General features: G+C 45.9%; 1 protein-coding gene across 4 annotated transcripts in view; it reads left to right on the top strand.

Moving 5' to 3' along the window:
- LOC129734833 (zinc finger protein 462-like) overlaps window positions 1–15,694 on the top strand; it is a 104,942-nt gene that overhangs the window by 62,639 nt on the left and 26,609 nt on the right. For 3 of the 4 annotated variants that reach the window (XM_055700125.1, XM_055700124.1, XM_055700123.1), the window contains exons 7-8: window positions 8,195–8,386; window positions 15,256–15,514. In XM_055700125.1, coding sequence (XP_055556100.1) covers window positions 8,195–8,386; window positions 15,256–15,514 — 451 coding nt within the window. Of the gene's footprint in view, window positions 1–8,194; window positions 8,387–10,242; window positions 10,471–15,255; window positions 15,515–15,694 lie in introns of those variants that run through there. The other variant, XR_008730417.1, reaches the window with a different exon arrangement.

Genomic DNA, 15,694 nt, shown 5'->3' with positions numbered 1-15,694 from the left:
AAAGCATCCTTAAAGATCTGCCAGCTCTGTTCTGCTCCCTTGTCCCTGAGGGCAGTTTCCCAGGGGGTCCTATTGACTAACTTCTTGAACAGCTGGAAGTTTACTTTCCTAAAATTCAGTGCCCTGACTTTTAGCCTGTCCCATATCCCTCAGGACTGCAAACTCCACCAGTGCATGATCACTGCAGCCCAGGCTGCCTCCAATCTTGACATCACTTGCATTGGTGACCATCAGGTCCAGTAACGTATCCCCTCTGGTAGGGCTGTCTATTACCTGGCTTAAGAAGTTATCCTCAATGTGCTCCATGAGTCTCCTGGATTGCCTACAGCTTACCATGCTGCTTTTCCATCAGATGTTGGGGTGGTTGAAGTCCCCCAGCAGGACAAGAGCCTGCGAGCATGATGCCTCCTCTAGCTGGAGTAAGAAGGCTTTGTCAATAGGCTCCCCTTAATTGAGCAGCCTGTAGTAAACACCGACCAAAGGTTCCCTTTGTTGCCTCGATCTCTAATTCTTACCCATAAGTTTTCAACCTGCTTGTAGCTATTCTTCAGAGAGAGCTCTTCACAGTCTATCCATTTCTTGATGTAGAGGGCAACTCCTCCATCCCTCCTTCCTCGCCTGTCCCTTCTGAACAGCCTGTAGCCATTGATAGCCACACTCCAGTCATGGGATTCGTCCCACCAGGTTTCAGTAATGGCAACTAGATCATAGCTTTCTAGCAGCACAGTAGTTTCCAACTCCTCCTGTTTGTTGCCTGTGCTGTGTGCATTGGTATAGAGCAGGGGTCCTCAAACTTTTTAAGCAGGGGGCTGGCATGCGGATGAAGTGGCAGGCAGTCATCTGCGGCTGCTTGGTTTCCCCCCCCAACCCCCAGCGGGGGGGGGTGGGGGTGTGTGTGTTCTGTAAATACCGGGGGCCGGATTGAGGACCCTGGGGGGCCGTATCCGGCCCGCGGGCCGTAGTTTGAGGACCCCTGCCCTAGCTTATCTCTGTAAGACTTCAAGTGTGCTGCAGTGTACCCAGCACATCTCAGAGCAACAGGCTGAGGGCCTTTGCTAGCACCCCATCCCTCTAAACTTGGCGTGTTGTCCAACAGCTTGTCATGGGCAAGCCTGATATTATAATTATATATTATTATGCTTGAGCTCTCCCTCAAGAGAGTGCACTCTTGCTCTCTGGGTCAAATGCTCTCTCTGAGTCATAAGCTTTGGGTTGCATGCAGTCACTCTTGCTCTCTGGGTCACATTCACATTCTTTGGGACCTGTGCAATCTCTTGCTTTTTGGGTCATGTACGTGCTTTCTCTCTCTCTCTGGGTCACACACATTGCTCACTCTGTCCTCTGGGTTATGCTCTCTTTCTCTGGGTTATGGTTCTATTTGTATCTTTGGTTTAAGTGTGCTTTCTGTCTCTGCCTCCCTCTTCCATCTCTGAGTTATTCTCTCTCTGTGTCATGCACTCTCCCTATAGGCCAGTGTCTCTGCCCCCCTTTTTCTCTCTCAGGGCAACATATTCTCTCTGATTTTCTCTTTCTGGGTCACACCCACACACCCTGTGCACACCCTGAGCACCCTCTTTCTCTTTCTGGGTTTCTTTCCCTCTGGTTTTCTTTTCTGGGTCGTGTTTGTTCATTCCCTCTGAATTGAGAGTTGCTGACTATTGGTTGCTGCCACCTCCTTTGGGCTGTCTTCTCTCTTTCTCTGGGCCAACCTCTCTTGCTTTATCTGGGCTAGCCTCTCTCTTTCTCTCTTGTTGGGTCACTCACCCCACACCCATGCTGCTGCCCCCCCCCCCCCCCCCCCCCCCCCCCCATTGCTCTCTTTCTCTCTGTCTTTGGACAAACTATCTGTTTCTCTGTGTCTCTCCCTCCCGCTGGGTTACATGTGCTCTGTCTCATGTCTTCCCTCTCTCTGGGCTCACACCCCCTCTCATGCCCTCTCTCTCTCTGGGTCATGTGTGTCACACCCCACCCCCTTTCTCCTTGGGTCAACCTTTATCTGTATTTCCCTCTTGGTTGTGGCCCCCCCCCCATCTCTCTCTCTGGGTTGACACCTATTGCACCTTCTCTCTCCCTCTGGGTCGCCAGCTCTCTCCCACTTTGGTCCCCAACCCCCTTTTTGGCTCATCTTCTACACACCCACCCCACCCACTGCCAATCTGTCCATCTCTATCACATTCTTGGCCATTATCTTTCCTTCTCTCCCTCTCTGTGGGTTGCCCTGTCTCTATGGCTTGCTGCCCCTCCCCTTCCTCTTGCTCACTCTCTCTGGGCCACTCTGTCCTCTCTTTTCTCTGGGTTGATATCTCACACACAGTTTGGATGTCTCTCTCTCTTTTGACACCCCTCTGGGGTGTACCATGCTGTCTCTCTGGATTGCCTTCTCTCACACCCGCTCTCTTCCCCCCACTCCAGACCTCATCCTCTCTTACTCACCCCCTCTCCCCTTCTCTCTCCACCTCTCTTTCTGCCTCTTTGCCACCTGTGTTCTCCCTTTCTCTGCCTCTTTCTGGGTCACACTCTCTCTGTGGGTTACCCTCTCTCTTTGCACTCTCTCCTTGCATTGCTGCCACCTCATTTGGGCTGCCTTCTCACTCTTTCTCTCTGGGTCAACCTCTTTCATGTTCTCTGGGTTCACCTGTCACACCCACTCTCTCAGTGAGTTATGCTCAGTATTTCTCTCTCTGGACCACGCTCTCTGGGTCAGGTGTTCTCTCTTTTTCTCTGTGGATTGTGCTCTCTCTGTCTTTGGGTTGCCCTCTTGATTGCTCCCTATGGGTCACCCACCCTCAGTGGGTAATCCTCTCCCTCCCTCCCTCCCTCCCTCCCTCAGTCTGCCCCCCCCCCCCCCCCCCCCTTCTCTTTAGTTTGACCTCTATCTGTCTTTCTCTCTTGGTTGCCTGCCTTTCTCTATATCTCTGGGTTGCCCTCTCCCTCTTTCTGGGCTGCTCTCTTTCATTCTGGATCATCCTCCCTGTCCTCCCCTTTCTCTTTGGGTTAATCTGTCTCTTTTTCTCCTCAGGTCAAACCTTTATCTGTATTTACCTCTTGTATTTACCCCCCAAACTTCTCCCTCCCCCCTCCCTCTGGGTATCTCTCTCTTTCTCAGTTGACGTCTATCATGGCCACTCTCCCTCCCTCTGGGTTGCCACCTCTCCCTCTGGGTTGCCACCTCTCCCTCCCTTTGGTTCCCCACCCCCTTTTTGGCTTGTCTTCTCTCTCCCCCCATCCTTCATGCCCCCCACCCCCCCTGCTTAGCTGACCTCTCTCTCACTTTCTCTCTCTTTCTCTCCCTCTGTGTGGGTTACCCTCTCTCTGTGGGTTGCTGTACCTCTCTTTTGGGTCATCGTTCTTTGAGTCATCCTCTTGCTCTTTCTGGGTTGACTTCTCTGGCATGCTCTTTGTGTCCCTCTCTCTCTTGTATAAACTCTTTCTCTGGGTCTCATTCTGGGTCCACCCACCCCTCTCTCCCTCTCTCTCTCTGCTCTCTCTCTGGGTTGACCTCTGCCTGTCTTTCTCTTTTGGTTGCCTCTTCCCCCCCCCCGGACATCTATCTCTCTCCCTTCCCCTCCCTCTTCTGTCTTCCTTGCTCTCTCTCTCTGGGCCACCACACCACCACCCCTGCGTCATGCACACCCTCCCTCCCTTTTGTCCACATTCACCCCTCTGTCTCTCTCATATGTATTCTTGTCTGACCTCTCCCTCTCTCTCTGGCCTGCAAGCTCTCTCTTCCTATGGACACCACCCCACCCCCCACCGCGGTTTGCTCGCTCTTTTTCTGGGTTGAGCTGCGCTTCTCTCTCTTTCTGGGTCATGCAAACTCATTCTCTGTTTGAGTTGCCCCCTATGTATGAGTGGTCACTTGCTCTGGGCAGTGGTCTTTTCCCCCTCTTTTGCTCTGGATCACTTTTTCTCTCTGGGCTATGCTTGCTCTCTTGCTGGGCCATCCTCACCATCTCTCTCTCTGGGTCAAGCTCTCTTTCTCCTCTTTCTGAGTACTGTGCATTCTCCCTCCAATTCTCTCTCTCTCTCTGGGTCACACTCTCTCTCAGTCACACTAGTGCACTCTAAGTCACACACACGCTCTCCTCCCCTCACATGTTCTTTATGGTCCATTCTCTCTCTCTCTGTCACACACACTCTCTGGGTCATGCACCCCCCCCCTCCTCTGTGTCATGCTGTCTCCCCCCCTCTAGGTCATGCTCTCTCCCCCCTCCCCCCATGTTCTCTCTGTCTCTGTGGGTGATGCTCTTGGTCACATTCTCTGTCATCACTTTCTTGGTCTTTCTGGGTCAGACACTGTCTCTTTCTCTTGGTTGCACTTGCTCTCTCTGGGTCTCTGTCTCTGTATCACACTCACTTCATATCTTTCTTTGGGTTGCACTCTATCTGGTTCACACTGCCTCTCTCTCTGGGCCACATTCATGTTCTCTCTGGGTCAGGCTTGCTCTCTGTCTCTCTTGACCACACCCACTTTCTCTGTCTGTGTCGTGCTTTCTCTCTCAGGGTCATGCACTCTCTCTTTGGGTTACAGGCTTTCTCTGCCTCTTTGGATCACATGCTCTTTCTGTCTCCTTCTCTGGGTGTCTTTTTCTTTGGCTTGTTCATGCTCTGTTTCTCTGGGTCACGTGTGGTCTTTCTGGGTTGGTCACATGCTCTTTCATGGTTTCTTTGCCATGCATGCTCTTTTAGAGTATGTGCTATCTGTGTCACACATATACTTCTCTGAGTTCAAAACAGTCTCCCTCTTTGTAGTGTGCTCTCTTTCTCTGGGACTCTTTTTCCTGTTTTGTTTCCAGTAAGTTCTTTAGCAATATATCCTATTGAATAATAGCCTTGTGGATTTTTTTCACCAGTCTTCCAGTAATATAGTATTTCTATGACTTTCATTTGTTAAAGGTGTTTTTCCTCACTCTCTCTCGTAGATATTTTGTTATTTATTCTTAGAGATGTGCATAATGCCCATACATTTTTTTTGAAGTGCCTTGGTGGTTGTAAAATTCCACGTGCCTCCTCATGTCCATTATCTTTTGGGGAGTGGTCAAACTCCATTTATTATAAAACGCATTCTTACATAATAGCTAGAACTGTTAAGGGATGTTACGATCAGCTGCCTCCTCCAGCAGTTCCAGCCCAGGACTTCCTTCTGCCTGGCCACTGGGACCAGTGGCTAGTCCAGGTTGAAATTTGCTAGTGAATACACACCCACCTGGTGCACGCTCAGTTTGAGGAAGCCTGGCACCAGGCACATGGGCTGTGATCCATGCTCCAGCCACTGGCACAGAGCCTCTCACTCTCCTCACTCATACCAGTCCCTCCCAGTAGCTGGTTGTCAAGACACACACCATTCCCACCCCAGTGGCTGGAGGTTAAAGACCCCCACTCGTGCCAGTATAGTCCAGGGGCACCTACACTCCCAGTCTGACTCCAGTAGCTGGCACCAGATTCCATTCACACAGGTCTCACCGGTAGCTGGCACTTAGTCCTTGCAGCACACATGCGCACAGGACAGAGTGAGATTATGCAGAGATATTTAAGAAAAGATTTAATAAGAAGATGTAAGAAGAAAGGACAGACTGTGGTGATCAGGTGCAGGGCTCAGTCAGGCAAGCGTACCAACTGGCCCTGTTTTACATGCAACTGGTCCCTTTTATACTCCTTTCTGTCTACCACTCTTTTTGTTCCTTCCTGCTTCCCCTTTCCCTTGCATGTCACCTCATGAGTTTGTATACTTCTATAGATTCCTGCACCCCTCCCAGTCCAGTATCCAGGATATCCCCCTGGGTTTGCAGTCTTATCAGTTGCAAAGTCCAGGTTGATCTTCCTGGAAGTGGAGCCTGTGGTTTCTTGGTAGCCCATCAGTAAGTGTGACTAGTGAGGTTTGTTTCTTGTCATTGTCTCCATGTTTTTTTCTGTCAGGTTTGTTTCTGTATATTTTTGTTTCTGGTTTCCCTCTTTTTCCCTTGGTTTCCCAACTGACAAGATAACCTTGCTGGAATAAACATTCTCACACTCATAGTGTGACTAACCAGGTTTGGTTCTCATCACAGACTCCCTTATCATTTTTCAGCCAGGTTTGTGTCTATGGATGTTCTTGTTTATGTCTTCCTCCTTTTCTTATTATCCTTTTTTGTGTTTAAAAAGGTCCTTGACCAGATACCCTTAAAGGAACAGTAACTTTCCTTCCACATACCTTTACAAAGCCATTTGGTTCTTGTAAGCATCTAGCATTTGTTCTCATTCAGTATGTACTGCTTCCTTTGGCATAGAACAGAACTGTGTGTAGTATCTCTGAATGTGCTGTAATTTGTTTTCACTTTGAATCAGACTGTAACCTAGAGTTTTTGCCCAGAGTCTAAATCATCTGGGACACGATGCTTTGGATACATTTCAGGTGTTGAGACAGTCCCATAGAAAAATTGTGAAAATACACTTATTTATATATTTCAAAATAATAATTATGAGATTCAAAACTAACAGTAGAAAATTTCCTAACTTTTCTGTGGAATCACACTAATGAAAACTATAGTTTTGCCTCTGAAACCAAACACATTTTCACATGGTACTGTCCACCTGAACTGTTATTGATAAATAGGGAATACAGTTACTAGCTGTCTTCTAATTTCTTAATTTGTAGTAGTCTTCAATTTTATTTAATTTCTTATTGTGATTTTATGTTAAAACTCAACTGATGCCTGCCAGGAATCGTTTATATTTAGCAAATATTAGGGGTTTATATCTTTTTGTCTTTAGTTCATCCTTTCATGTTAATCAGTCCATCATGCATGCTTTATGAAAACTGTTTTCTTTATCTTTGTAAACCAACAATACCTCTGTGGCAATAATATTCAGGTGCAGAATGTAATTTGAAAAGAAACCATGTGTGGCATTTTGTTTCAACATTTCAGACTGATCTTTTTCAGGTACACCAATGTGTATTTCTAAGAGTCTATGGTTTGTCTCTGTGATTAGCATAGTTTTGTGGGGGGTGTGTGTGTGGTATTTTCATATAGAACGAGTGCTAATCTCTTTATGTGCTTGTATGACTGGCTGTGATACTTCTTTTTCTCTTGTTCTTTTTTTTGTTCACTTATTTCTGATGTTTGAAACCATTCTGTTCTAGAACCTTGTTTGTTAAATTTGTTGAGAAATGGAAAACATTTTTCTGTCTCTTTCCTAACCAGAGCTCTTATCCTTCCATTAATGTTCATGAATATTTCACTCTTGTATTAATTTTGTCATTTTATGTACAACTTGCATGTAGTCAGTGTGGCCCTTTTACCCGGAAGCAACACTTCCAGAATAATTACTTGCCACACATATCACATCACTTAGGTTGGACATTTCACTTTTTCTTTCAGGTGCCTCCATACTTAACACAGAACGAATCTTGTCTTGGGAATTTATTTCCTATTGTATTCTGTCTTTATGACTTGGAATGTATTTGGAACCAAATTCTCTACTGTTCATTATTTCTCTTCTTTCACTTCTTTTAATATTTTTCCATAGTATACTTTCCCATAGCCCTATAAATATGTACTGCTTTTGGTATTGCCATGTCCACTTCTTGTAGTAAACCAACTTTGACTTGGTTACTACTTCTATGGAGCTCATTCCTGCCTGGAGGCAAGTTTCATATAAGGAAAATGGGATCCTCCTCAAATTAAGTGCAGGAGGCGGCAGTGGGTGATTTGTTTGTTGTTTTGTTTTTTTTTTAAATTTTGGGTGGTTTTTTTTCAAGAACCTTAGTTAACATTTTATAGTCTTTTTCTAGTTTCTTTAGTAATGATTCTGGATGTGTTGCATGGAAAAACACAGAGGACTTCACCCTTGCTTTCCTCCCAAAGAAATTTGGAAATGCTCTAGTCTGGTAGCTCTTTTTGAATCCAAGATTCTATTTTCTTATACTGTACAACACAGACATGCTAAGAGTCTGGTCTTTGTTTTCTTGCATCAGCCATTTAACAAGGTTCTAGAGTTGTCAGAAAAAAAAAACTTTGGTCCCAAAGTGGGTGTCTGTACCTGCAGAGTCCAGACTGTTTCAACAGGGAGATGTATATAGTTTTTTCTCTTTGGAATAAGTCTCACACTGAAGGAAACGGTAGGAATTTTCCTGCTGAGTTCAGCAGGAAAAGAATGGGGATCCCATTTTGTTTCTTTTGTGAGCTGATGACTTGCCTGTATTTCACTCATCCAGGTGAACATGCCTACAAATGTTCTTCCTGCACATTTTCCACCATGACAATCGGCCAGCTGAAAGATCATTCCTTGAGAGTGCATGGGAAAGCACTGACACTACCAAGACCCCGTGTTGTCAGCCTCTCACCTTCACTTGGCTACCATACCTCCAAGAAACACATCTCTGCTGAAGCGGTGGAGGACACTAATGGTAAGAGGTGCCTTAGAGCAAAAATTTGTCTAAAATATTACTTAATATATTTATTTAAAAAAAATTTAAGGCAGCAATTAAGAAAAATCCAAAGTTCCATGAAAAGCAAGCATAAAGGTGGTGTTCTAGTATTTGACCTGCAGTTGAATCTCACCAGTTTATTCTTTACTAACTTATACTGCCAATGGTTGGCCTTCGGAATAAGTCAAGCTAACTTTACTTTTCAGCAAAGATTTACAACATGGGAAAATTTCAGTGGCAGAGATCCCATTAAGTCAGTGGGAAAGAGACCATCTAATTCCATTTGCATTTCTAAAAACACCCCTTTATCTTGTTAGCAGAGCAGTTTAGTGAAGCCACTGAGTGTTGCAGGAGGACAGGGAATGGGGACTGCCATCAGTTCATAACGCTTTGTCTCTGGTGCTCCTTCCTCATCATGATGTTCCCCTGCTCTAGTGTGGTGTCCCTCCCACAGGGTACAGTCCTTCAGGAACAGACTGCTCCAGCATACCCCCCCTCTTCCCCCCCTTTCTCCCTCCCCCCCCCCCCGGGCCACAGTTCCTGCTAGAAAACCTGATCCTGTGTGAGCTTCTCCATGGGCTACATCTTCCTTTAGGGAATATCCACTTGCTGCAGTATGGAGACCTCCATGGGCTGCAGTGAGGATAGCTGCTCTGGCGTGGTCCTCCATGGGCTGCAGGAGGAAAACCTGCTTCACCATGGTCTTCTTCACAGGCTGCAGGGGTATCTCTGCTCTGGCACCTGGAGCACCTCCTCCCCCTCCTTCTTCACTGACTTTGGTGTCTGCAGGGCTGTTTCCTATTTTTCTCACTCCTAACTCTCAAGGCTGCTGCACAGTGGGTTTTTACCCTTTCTTAAATATGTGATCACAGAGGCACCATCAATGCCATTGATTGTCTCAGGTTTGGGCAGCTTTGGGTCCATTTTGGAGCCAGCTGGAACTAGCTCTGTTGGACATGGGGGCAGCTCCTGGTGTCTTCTCACAGAAGCCACCCCTGCAGCACCCCTATGCTACCAAAATTTTGCCACATAAACCCAATACACCTGGCTAAAAATAAATTCTCTTATGTTCCCATACCAAATTTTTGATGGCAATTTGAGCCAAGTGGTTGGCCTGCTTATTTTGTTTCTCTTCTTGAGTTACCTTTGAATTTGGGATATGCGAGTTAATATGATGTATTAAAATAGGTCTTTGTTTCAGCTGTTGCATTGCTTTCCATTCTGCTGCTGCCCAAATTGGTTTTCCTTGCCACTACAAGTTAGCAGAATACAACCCCAATGCCCTCAGACACTCCTCATAGGACTTGTGCTCCAGACCCTTCACCAGCTTCGTTGCCCTTCTTTGGACACGCTCCAGCACCTCAATGTCTGTCTTGCAGTGAGGGGCCCAAACCTGAACACAGTATTTGAGGTGCAGCCTCACCAGTGCCGAGTACAGAGGGACGATCACTTCCCTAGTCCTGCTGGCCACACTGTTTCTGATACAAGCCCAGGATGCTATTGGCCTTCTTGGCCACTGGGCACACTGCTGGCTCATATTCAGCCGGCTGTCAACCAGCACCCTCAGGTCCTTTTCCGCCAGGCAGCTTTCCAGCCGCTGTTCCCCAAGCCTGTAGCGTTGCATGGAGGTGTTATGACCCAAGCAAGTGCAGGACCCGGCGCTTAGCCTTGTTGAACCTCATACAGTTGGCCTCGGCCCATCGATCCAGCCTGTCCAGATCCCTCTGTAGAGCCTTCCTACCCTCAAGGAGATCAACACTCCCCCCCCCCCCCCCCCCCCCCATCTTTGCGTCATCTGCAAACTTACTGAGGGTGCACTCAATTCCTTCATCCAGATCGTTGATAAAGATATGAAACAGAACTGGCCCCACTACTGAGCCCTGGGGAATATCACATGTGACCGGCCACCAGCTGGATGTAACTCCATTCACCACCATGCTTTGGGCTTGGCTGCCCAGCCAGCTTTTTACCCAGCGCAGAGTACACCCGTCCAAGCCATGAACAGACGGTTTCTCCAGGAGAATGCTGTGGGAGACAGTCTCAAAGGCTTTACTAAAGTCCAGGTAAACAACATCCACAGCCTTTCCCTCATCCGCTAAGTGGGTTGCCTTGTCATAGAAGGAGATCAGGTTAGTCAAGAGGACCTGCCTCTCATAAACCCTTGCTGACTGGGCCTGATCACCTGGTTGTCCTGTACGTGCCGCATTGATGGCACTCAAGATGATGGGCTCCATAACCTTCCCCGGCACCAAGGTCAGACTGACAGGCCTGTAGTTCCCTGGTTACTCCTTCCGAAAACTGAAAACAGAATACAAGCATAAGTTACACTTAGCAAAACATAGCAATTGCAGTACACAGTTCAATCACAATACCAATGTGATTCCCATTACCGATCTCTATAATGTGACCACCCCCATGATTGTCAGGAAGGAAAATGTGGGTTGAAGCCAGCTCAAGCCTGTTGTTCTCTTTGACATTCTTTTGCTAGTTATTTTTTATATTTTATGATGGGATCAGCCACCCCCCCACGCCCACCCCCAGTCTGGCTAACTACAGGAGACATTCACACCCTTTTAATGAACACAACCAGTTGATTCACTCAACTGACATAGATGTTTATCTAAAACAAAGGCCACCCTCCTGTCCCCTTTATATTGAGATAAAATCAACTTCTTTGCATTAGTCTCTGAGCTTCATGGGCATGTCACCCTTGCCCATCTCCGCTGAGCCTTCTTCCATTGTAGAGGTTTATTGGTCAGTCACACGCACAGGAGCATGTTCTCAAGGCCATTACCTCTGCAAACTGATTGGAGTGTCCAGTCACTTTGTGTGATGCAGCTTCTCCTGTAGAGGGGTTCCAGGAAGTGGCTTGTCATCTCCTGTTTCCTGCTGTGATGTTACAGGATCTGCCAGTAAATGGACTCCGTTTATTTTTTACACTTAATTCATCATATGCTGGGGCATCAACTGTCCAAGGAGTTTAGTGTTCCTTCTACTGTTGATATGCTGGCCACTGACTAACAAGCTGAACTAATCCTGATCTGGAGCATGAACCAGTATGTGCCTACTGGGTAAGAGCCAGGACCCATTTTTGCCACATAGCAGTGGTTGCTCTTCCGCCAGTGGATTTTGAATCCTTAAACATAAAATTCAGGACCAGCAGTCTGGGGCATAACCACAGTGCCTGCTCTGTGCCTAATACTTCAGTGGCACACAGAACACCTCCATATGGAGCCAGGACTTCTTATTCTGGAGGGATATAATTATTTTCTACCCCTTTGTAACTCTGGCTCCAGAATCCCAATGGCCACCTTCCCATCTTGATGGGCTCATTGCCACAAGCTCCATATGATGCTGTTTTTTTTCCTGCACTAGTATATAACAAATGTTTTACATCACTACTTTCCCAGATAAGTCCTAATGCCATGGCATGGGCTATTTCCTGGTTGAGCTGCTCAAAAGCTTGCTGTTGTTCCTCTGCCTGTTCAAACTGATTCTTTCCAGGTTACTTGATATACAGATTTGGTCAGTTGGCTATAACCAGGGATGTGCATATGTCAAAACTCAGGGTATTTTGCATGAGGGCAGTGTGTGCTAGGGCATAATACTGTTGAGGTATCCAGATAGTCCAATAGATTCAGTTATCTCCCATTTTCTGCCAGGCCAGTGGTGAGGCCCCTATAATACGGTAAGTTCAGTTCAGGCACCCAAACAGTATATGGGCTGGAGGTGAGAGGAGGAGGAGGAGCTAATGGTTTAACTGAACATTGCCTTGCACTTGCAATTCCTTGACTCACAGTGCTAGATACCTAATGGGTTTTTTTCACCCCACTCAGCCATATTCTCCCCCTTTTCCTTCAGGACCATCCATAAGTCCTAGTGTGTAGGGTAGGAGCATGGAGAATTCCCATATTTTCCTGATGTTTTTTCCGAGGTCAACCAGACCACTGGTCTTTAGACATTACCAACGATGCTCTTCCTAGTACAGTACATATAGGTCACTCATTGATCAACAGGGCACCGAGCTGTCAGGTGATACCAAAAGGGCGTTAATAACTGTCTAACCATCAGAGCTATTGGGCCATGGCATCAGTGGCCACAGCCTTACTGGGGTTCCTCCTCCCCTTTGCCTGTGAACACATTCCATCAACCCAAGCAACTGCAGTTGATCACCTCCCTCTTCCCAGTCCCTCCATGGGGATATCTTATTTTTGAGAGCAGCAAGATCAGACCATTTCTTAACATATCCCTCTGTCAGCTGATCCCCAACCCCACCCCCATTACATAGGGCATAGGACACAAACCCCCAAGAGCTTTGCTCTGCTGAGCCATCAGCTATATCCCTCCTCCTCTGGTTTCTCAGTACCTCCATAGCCACTGCAAGGCAGTTTTCCCGAGTGTGTTGGCTGTAAGTTTCCCACACAGCCTTAATCTTGCTCTGAGTAAAGAACCTGTTGTGTGATCATGTTCTGGGGAACAATGCCCCTGTTTGCACAGGTCTACTTAATTACAGTAACTAGGGGCTGCCTGATAGGCTTCTGTTATTAATTCATCATTAGAGTCCCAAATATCATCATCCCAGGTTTAAGGATCCCAGTCCAGTCAACGTGTGCTTACTGACTGTTCCTGTAGTGGCTCGGTGCATTAGTCTTTAATCTGGCTAATTAGCACCACTATGTACTAAAGTCTGATTAAGGCTCTCCCTTTCGCACTGAGCATTTGCTACTGCTTCCTTTAGCAAACCGTTCCTCTGGGAGAGAATGGCAGCTTGATTTGCAACTTCTCTTGCAAATATTTTTGGAGCTCCACTTGAAGCCTACCTACAACGTGTGCTGGCATACCTTCACAGAAAGCAGCACATCTCTCTCCTAGTGTTTTATATGTATCCTCTTCTCTCTGCAAGGCCCAGGCTAATTTTCTTGGAGTCTGTACTGGGAGGTGGTCCAGGTTCCAGGCAACTAGAACATGGACATGAAGCAAGCACCATCCCATCTCCTCCCAATCATCTTCCCATACCAGTACCATTTTCTTGGGTCCCTTTGGACCCTTCTTTTCCCAGCTATTCAGTATTCACACTCACCCCCAAACACATAATGGGCCCACCACTCACACCACAGTACACCACCACAAATTCCCAATAGCAGAATCAAGGCTCCTTCTGGAGACTCAAAATCATTCCAATTATTCCAGATCCAGCCCATGACAGTTCCCGGTGTTGCCCACATTCTCTGCTAATTACCGTTGTGGGAAAAACAGTTTAAAGTTGGGAAATTTCACTTGTGTTAATTTATTGCCAACCAGCCCAAACCTCCCATCATTGATTTGGGCGTTGAGAAAAAAAGATGACACTTAGACAAACGCATAAACACCTATCCTCTCTCCTCTCCAGTCTCATCTTCCCTTATTTTCACAAGTTACACTCAGTCTGTCAAAATTCCTCTAATAAGGAATTGGGTGGTGTAGAAGGTTGAGGTGATATGTGTAACGGTTTCTGCCTTGTGTGCCTGCTCCAGCATGGGTTGCCCACACAGGCTGCATTCCCTTCAGAGGTGTATGTACCACACACACACACACACAAAGTACCTCTCCAGCCACCACTGGCTGCCTGTGTATTTCTTAAATATGTTTGAGCAGGAGTGCTGTGTACTTCTTTTATGGGATAACATTTTGGGTTTTTTCTTTCCCACAGTTTGCCTCATGGCAGGCTGGAAGCAGCTGAGAGTGACACAGGGCCTTAAGATTTGAACGGGTAGAACTCATTGTGAGCAAACCTGCTGTAGAAGTAATGAGAAGAAAGAGAATAAATATATTGTGATCCAGTCTCTGCTCATGCAACTGAGCTAGAAGAAACAAAAAAAAACCCTGAACTGTTTTACCAGAAGCTTTCATGTCTCTGCTGTATACCTGATGATGAAGCTGGGGAGCCTGGAGTCATTTTCCTCCTTAAGTTTTGGTTTTGTTTGGTACTTTTTGTTGTTGCTGTTGGCCTGTTTTTCATTTCTAAAGCATATATAGCTATCTCTATGCCAGTGAGGAAAGAAAGCAACCATTTTACTCTCTTGAAAACAGATGAAGTCCAGACACTGAGTGCTGTACAGGCCTGTTTGCCTTTTGTTTCTCTTTACTAATTGGTTAATTTCCAACAAGTATGTGTTTTAGAGAATTCATACATATGCAGCCTCAGGGAATTATACTTTGGAAATGAAGTACCTGTTAAAACATGAGGTGGCTAGTATACTTTGTATTCTGACTTTTTTTTTTAATCATCTTTTGTTTTCCTTTTCAAAAACATTAAGAAAAGAGCCTTTTGTTATCTTTTCAGGAATGTCACACTGAAATTCATCTGTGCTTTGTCTGCTTTCATTTGTACCATTCATGGGCAGTTGTGGATTAGATAGGACAAAGTAGCTGAATTCCTAACTTCCACATTCAAATCAAAGTATTGGGAAACTTCCAAGACTCACCTCCTTTTTTTTTTTTTTTTAAATAAAGTATTCTAGTTTTCAGTTTGTGTGATGAAACATATCTAGTCTGTGTTTTTTTAAATATCATTAAAATGGTGTGACAGCCTTGTGTTGGGTTGTATAAGGGCAAGGGAAATATTGTATCCATTTCCTTTTTCTTTCTGTCTTTAATAAGTTACTCTCATATATTTATCGCTCCCCAGATCAGATTTTAAAAGTCTAAGCTCAACTGACCACCTTTTACATTGTAGAATACAAATCGGGTTAGATGAAGAAATGGTAATCCACTTATTTCTTCAGAAGACTGTCTGCTGGAGCAGGCCTGGAACCTTTTTAAATTTCATTGACCCACCTGGAATGACAACCCTCCCTCTTTCTTTATAGACTCTTCATACTCGGAACCTCCTGATGTTCAGCAACAGTTGAACCATTACCAGTCTGCAGCTCTGGCCAGGAACAATATCAGCCGAATCCCACTTTCTGGGAGTGCTGCAGGAGTGGAAAAAACAGAAGCTATCCTTAACTGTGAATTTTGTGACTTCTCCTCGGGTTACATACAGAGCATTCGACGTCACTACCGTGACAAGCATGGAGGGAAGAAACTCTTCAAGTGCAAAGATTGTTCCTTTTATACAGGCTTTAAGTAAGTGTTGTGCAAAACAAACAAACTGAACTTCTAATGGTATATTTTTAGCGCTTCAAAAGACTTCTGAAATCTTTGTGTGAACTGGCTGTACCTAAGAGACACATGACCAGTGGTGACCAGGGAGAGGAACATAGGAAATGCCATACCAGATCACAGCAGCAGCCGTGTTAATTATTT

The sequence above is a fragment of the Falco cherrug genome, assembly GCF_023634085.1.
Source record: "Falco cherrug isolate bFalChe1 chromosome W unlocalized genomic scaffold, bFalChe1.pri SUPER_W_unloc_1, whole genome shotgun sequence".
Classification (NCBI taxonomy): Eukaryota; Metazoa; Chordata; class Aves; order Falconiformes; family Falconidae; genus Falco; species Falco cherrug.
This window is presented reverse-complemented; position numbering and strand designations above follow the sequence as displayed.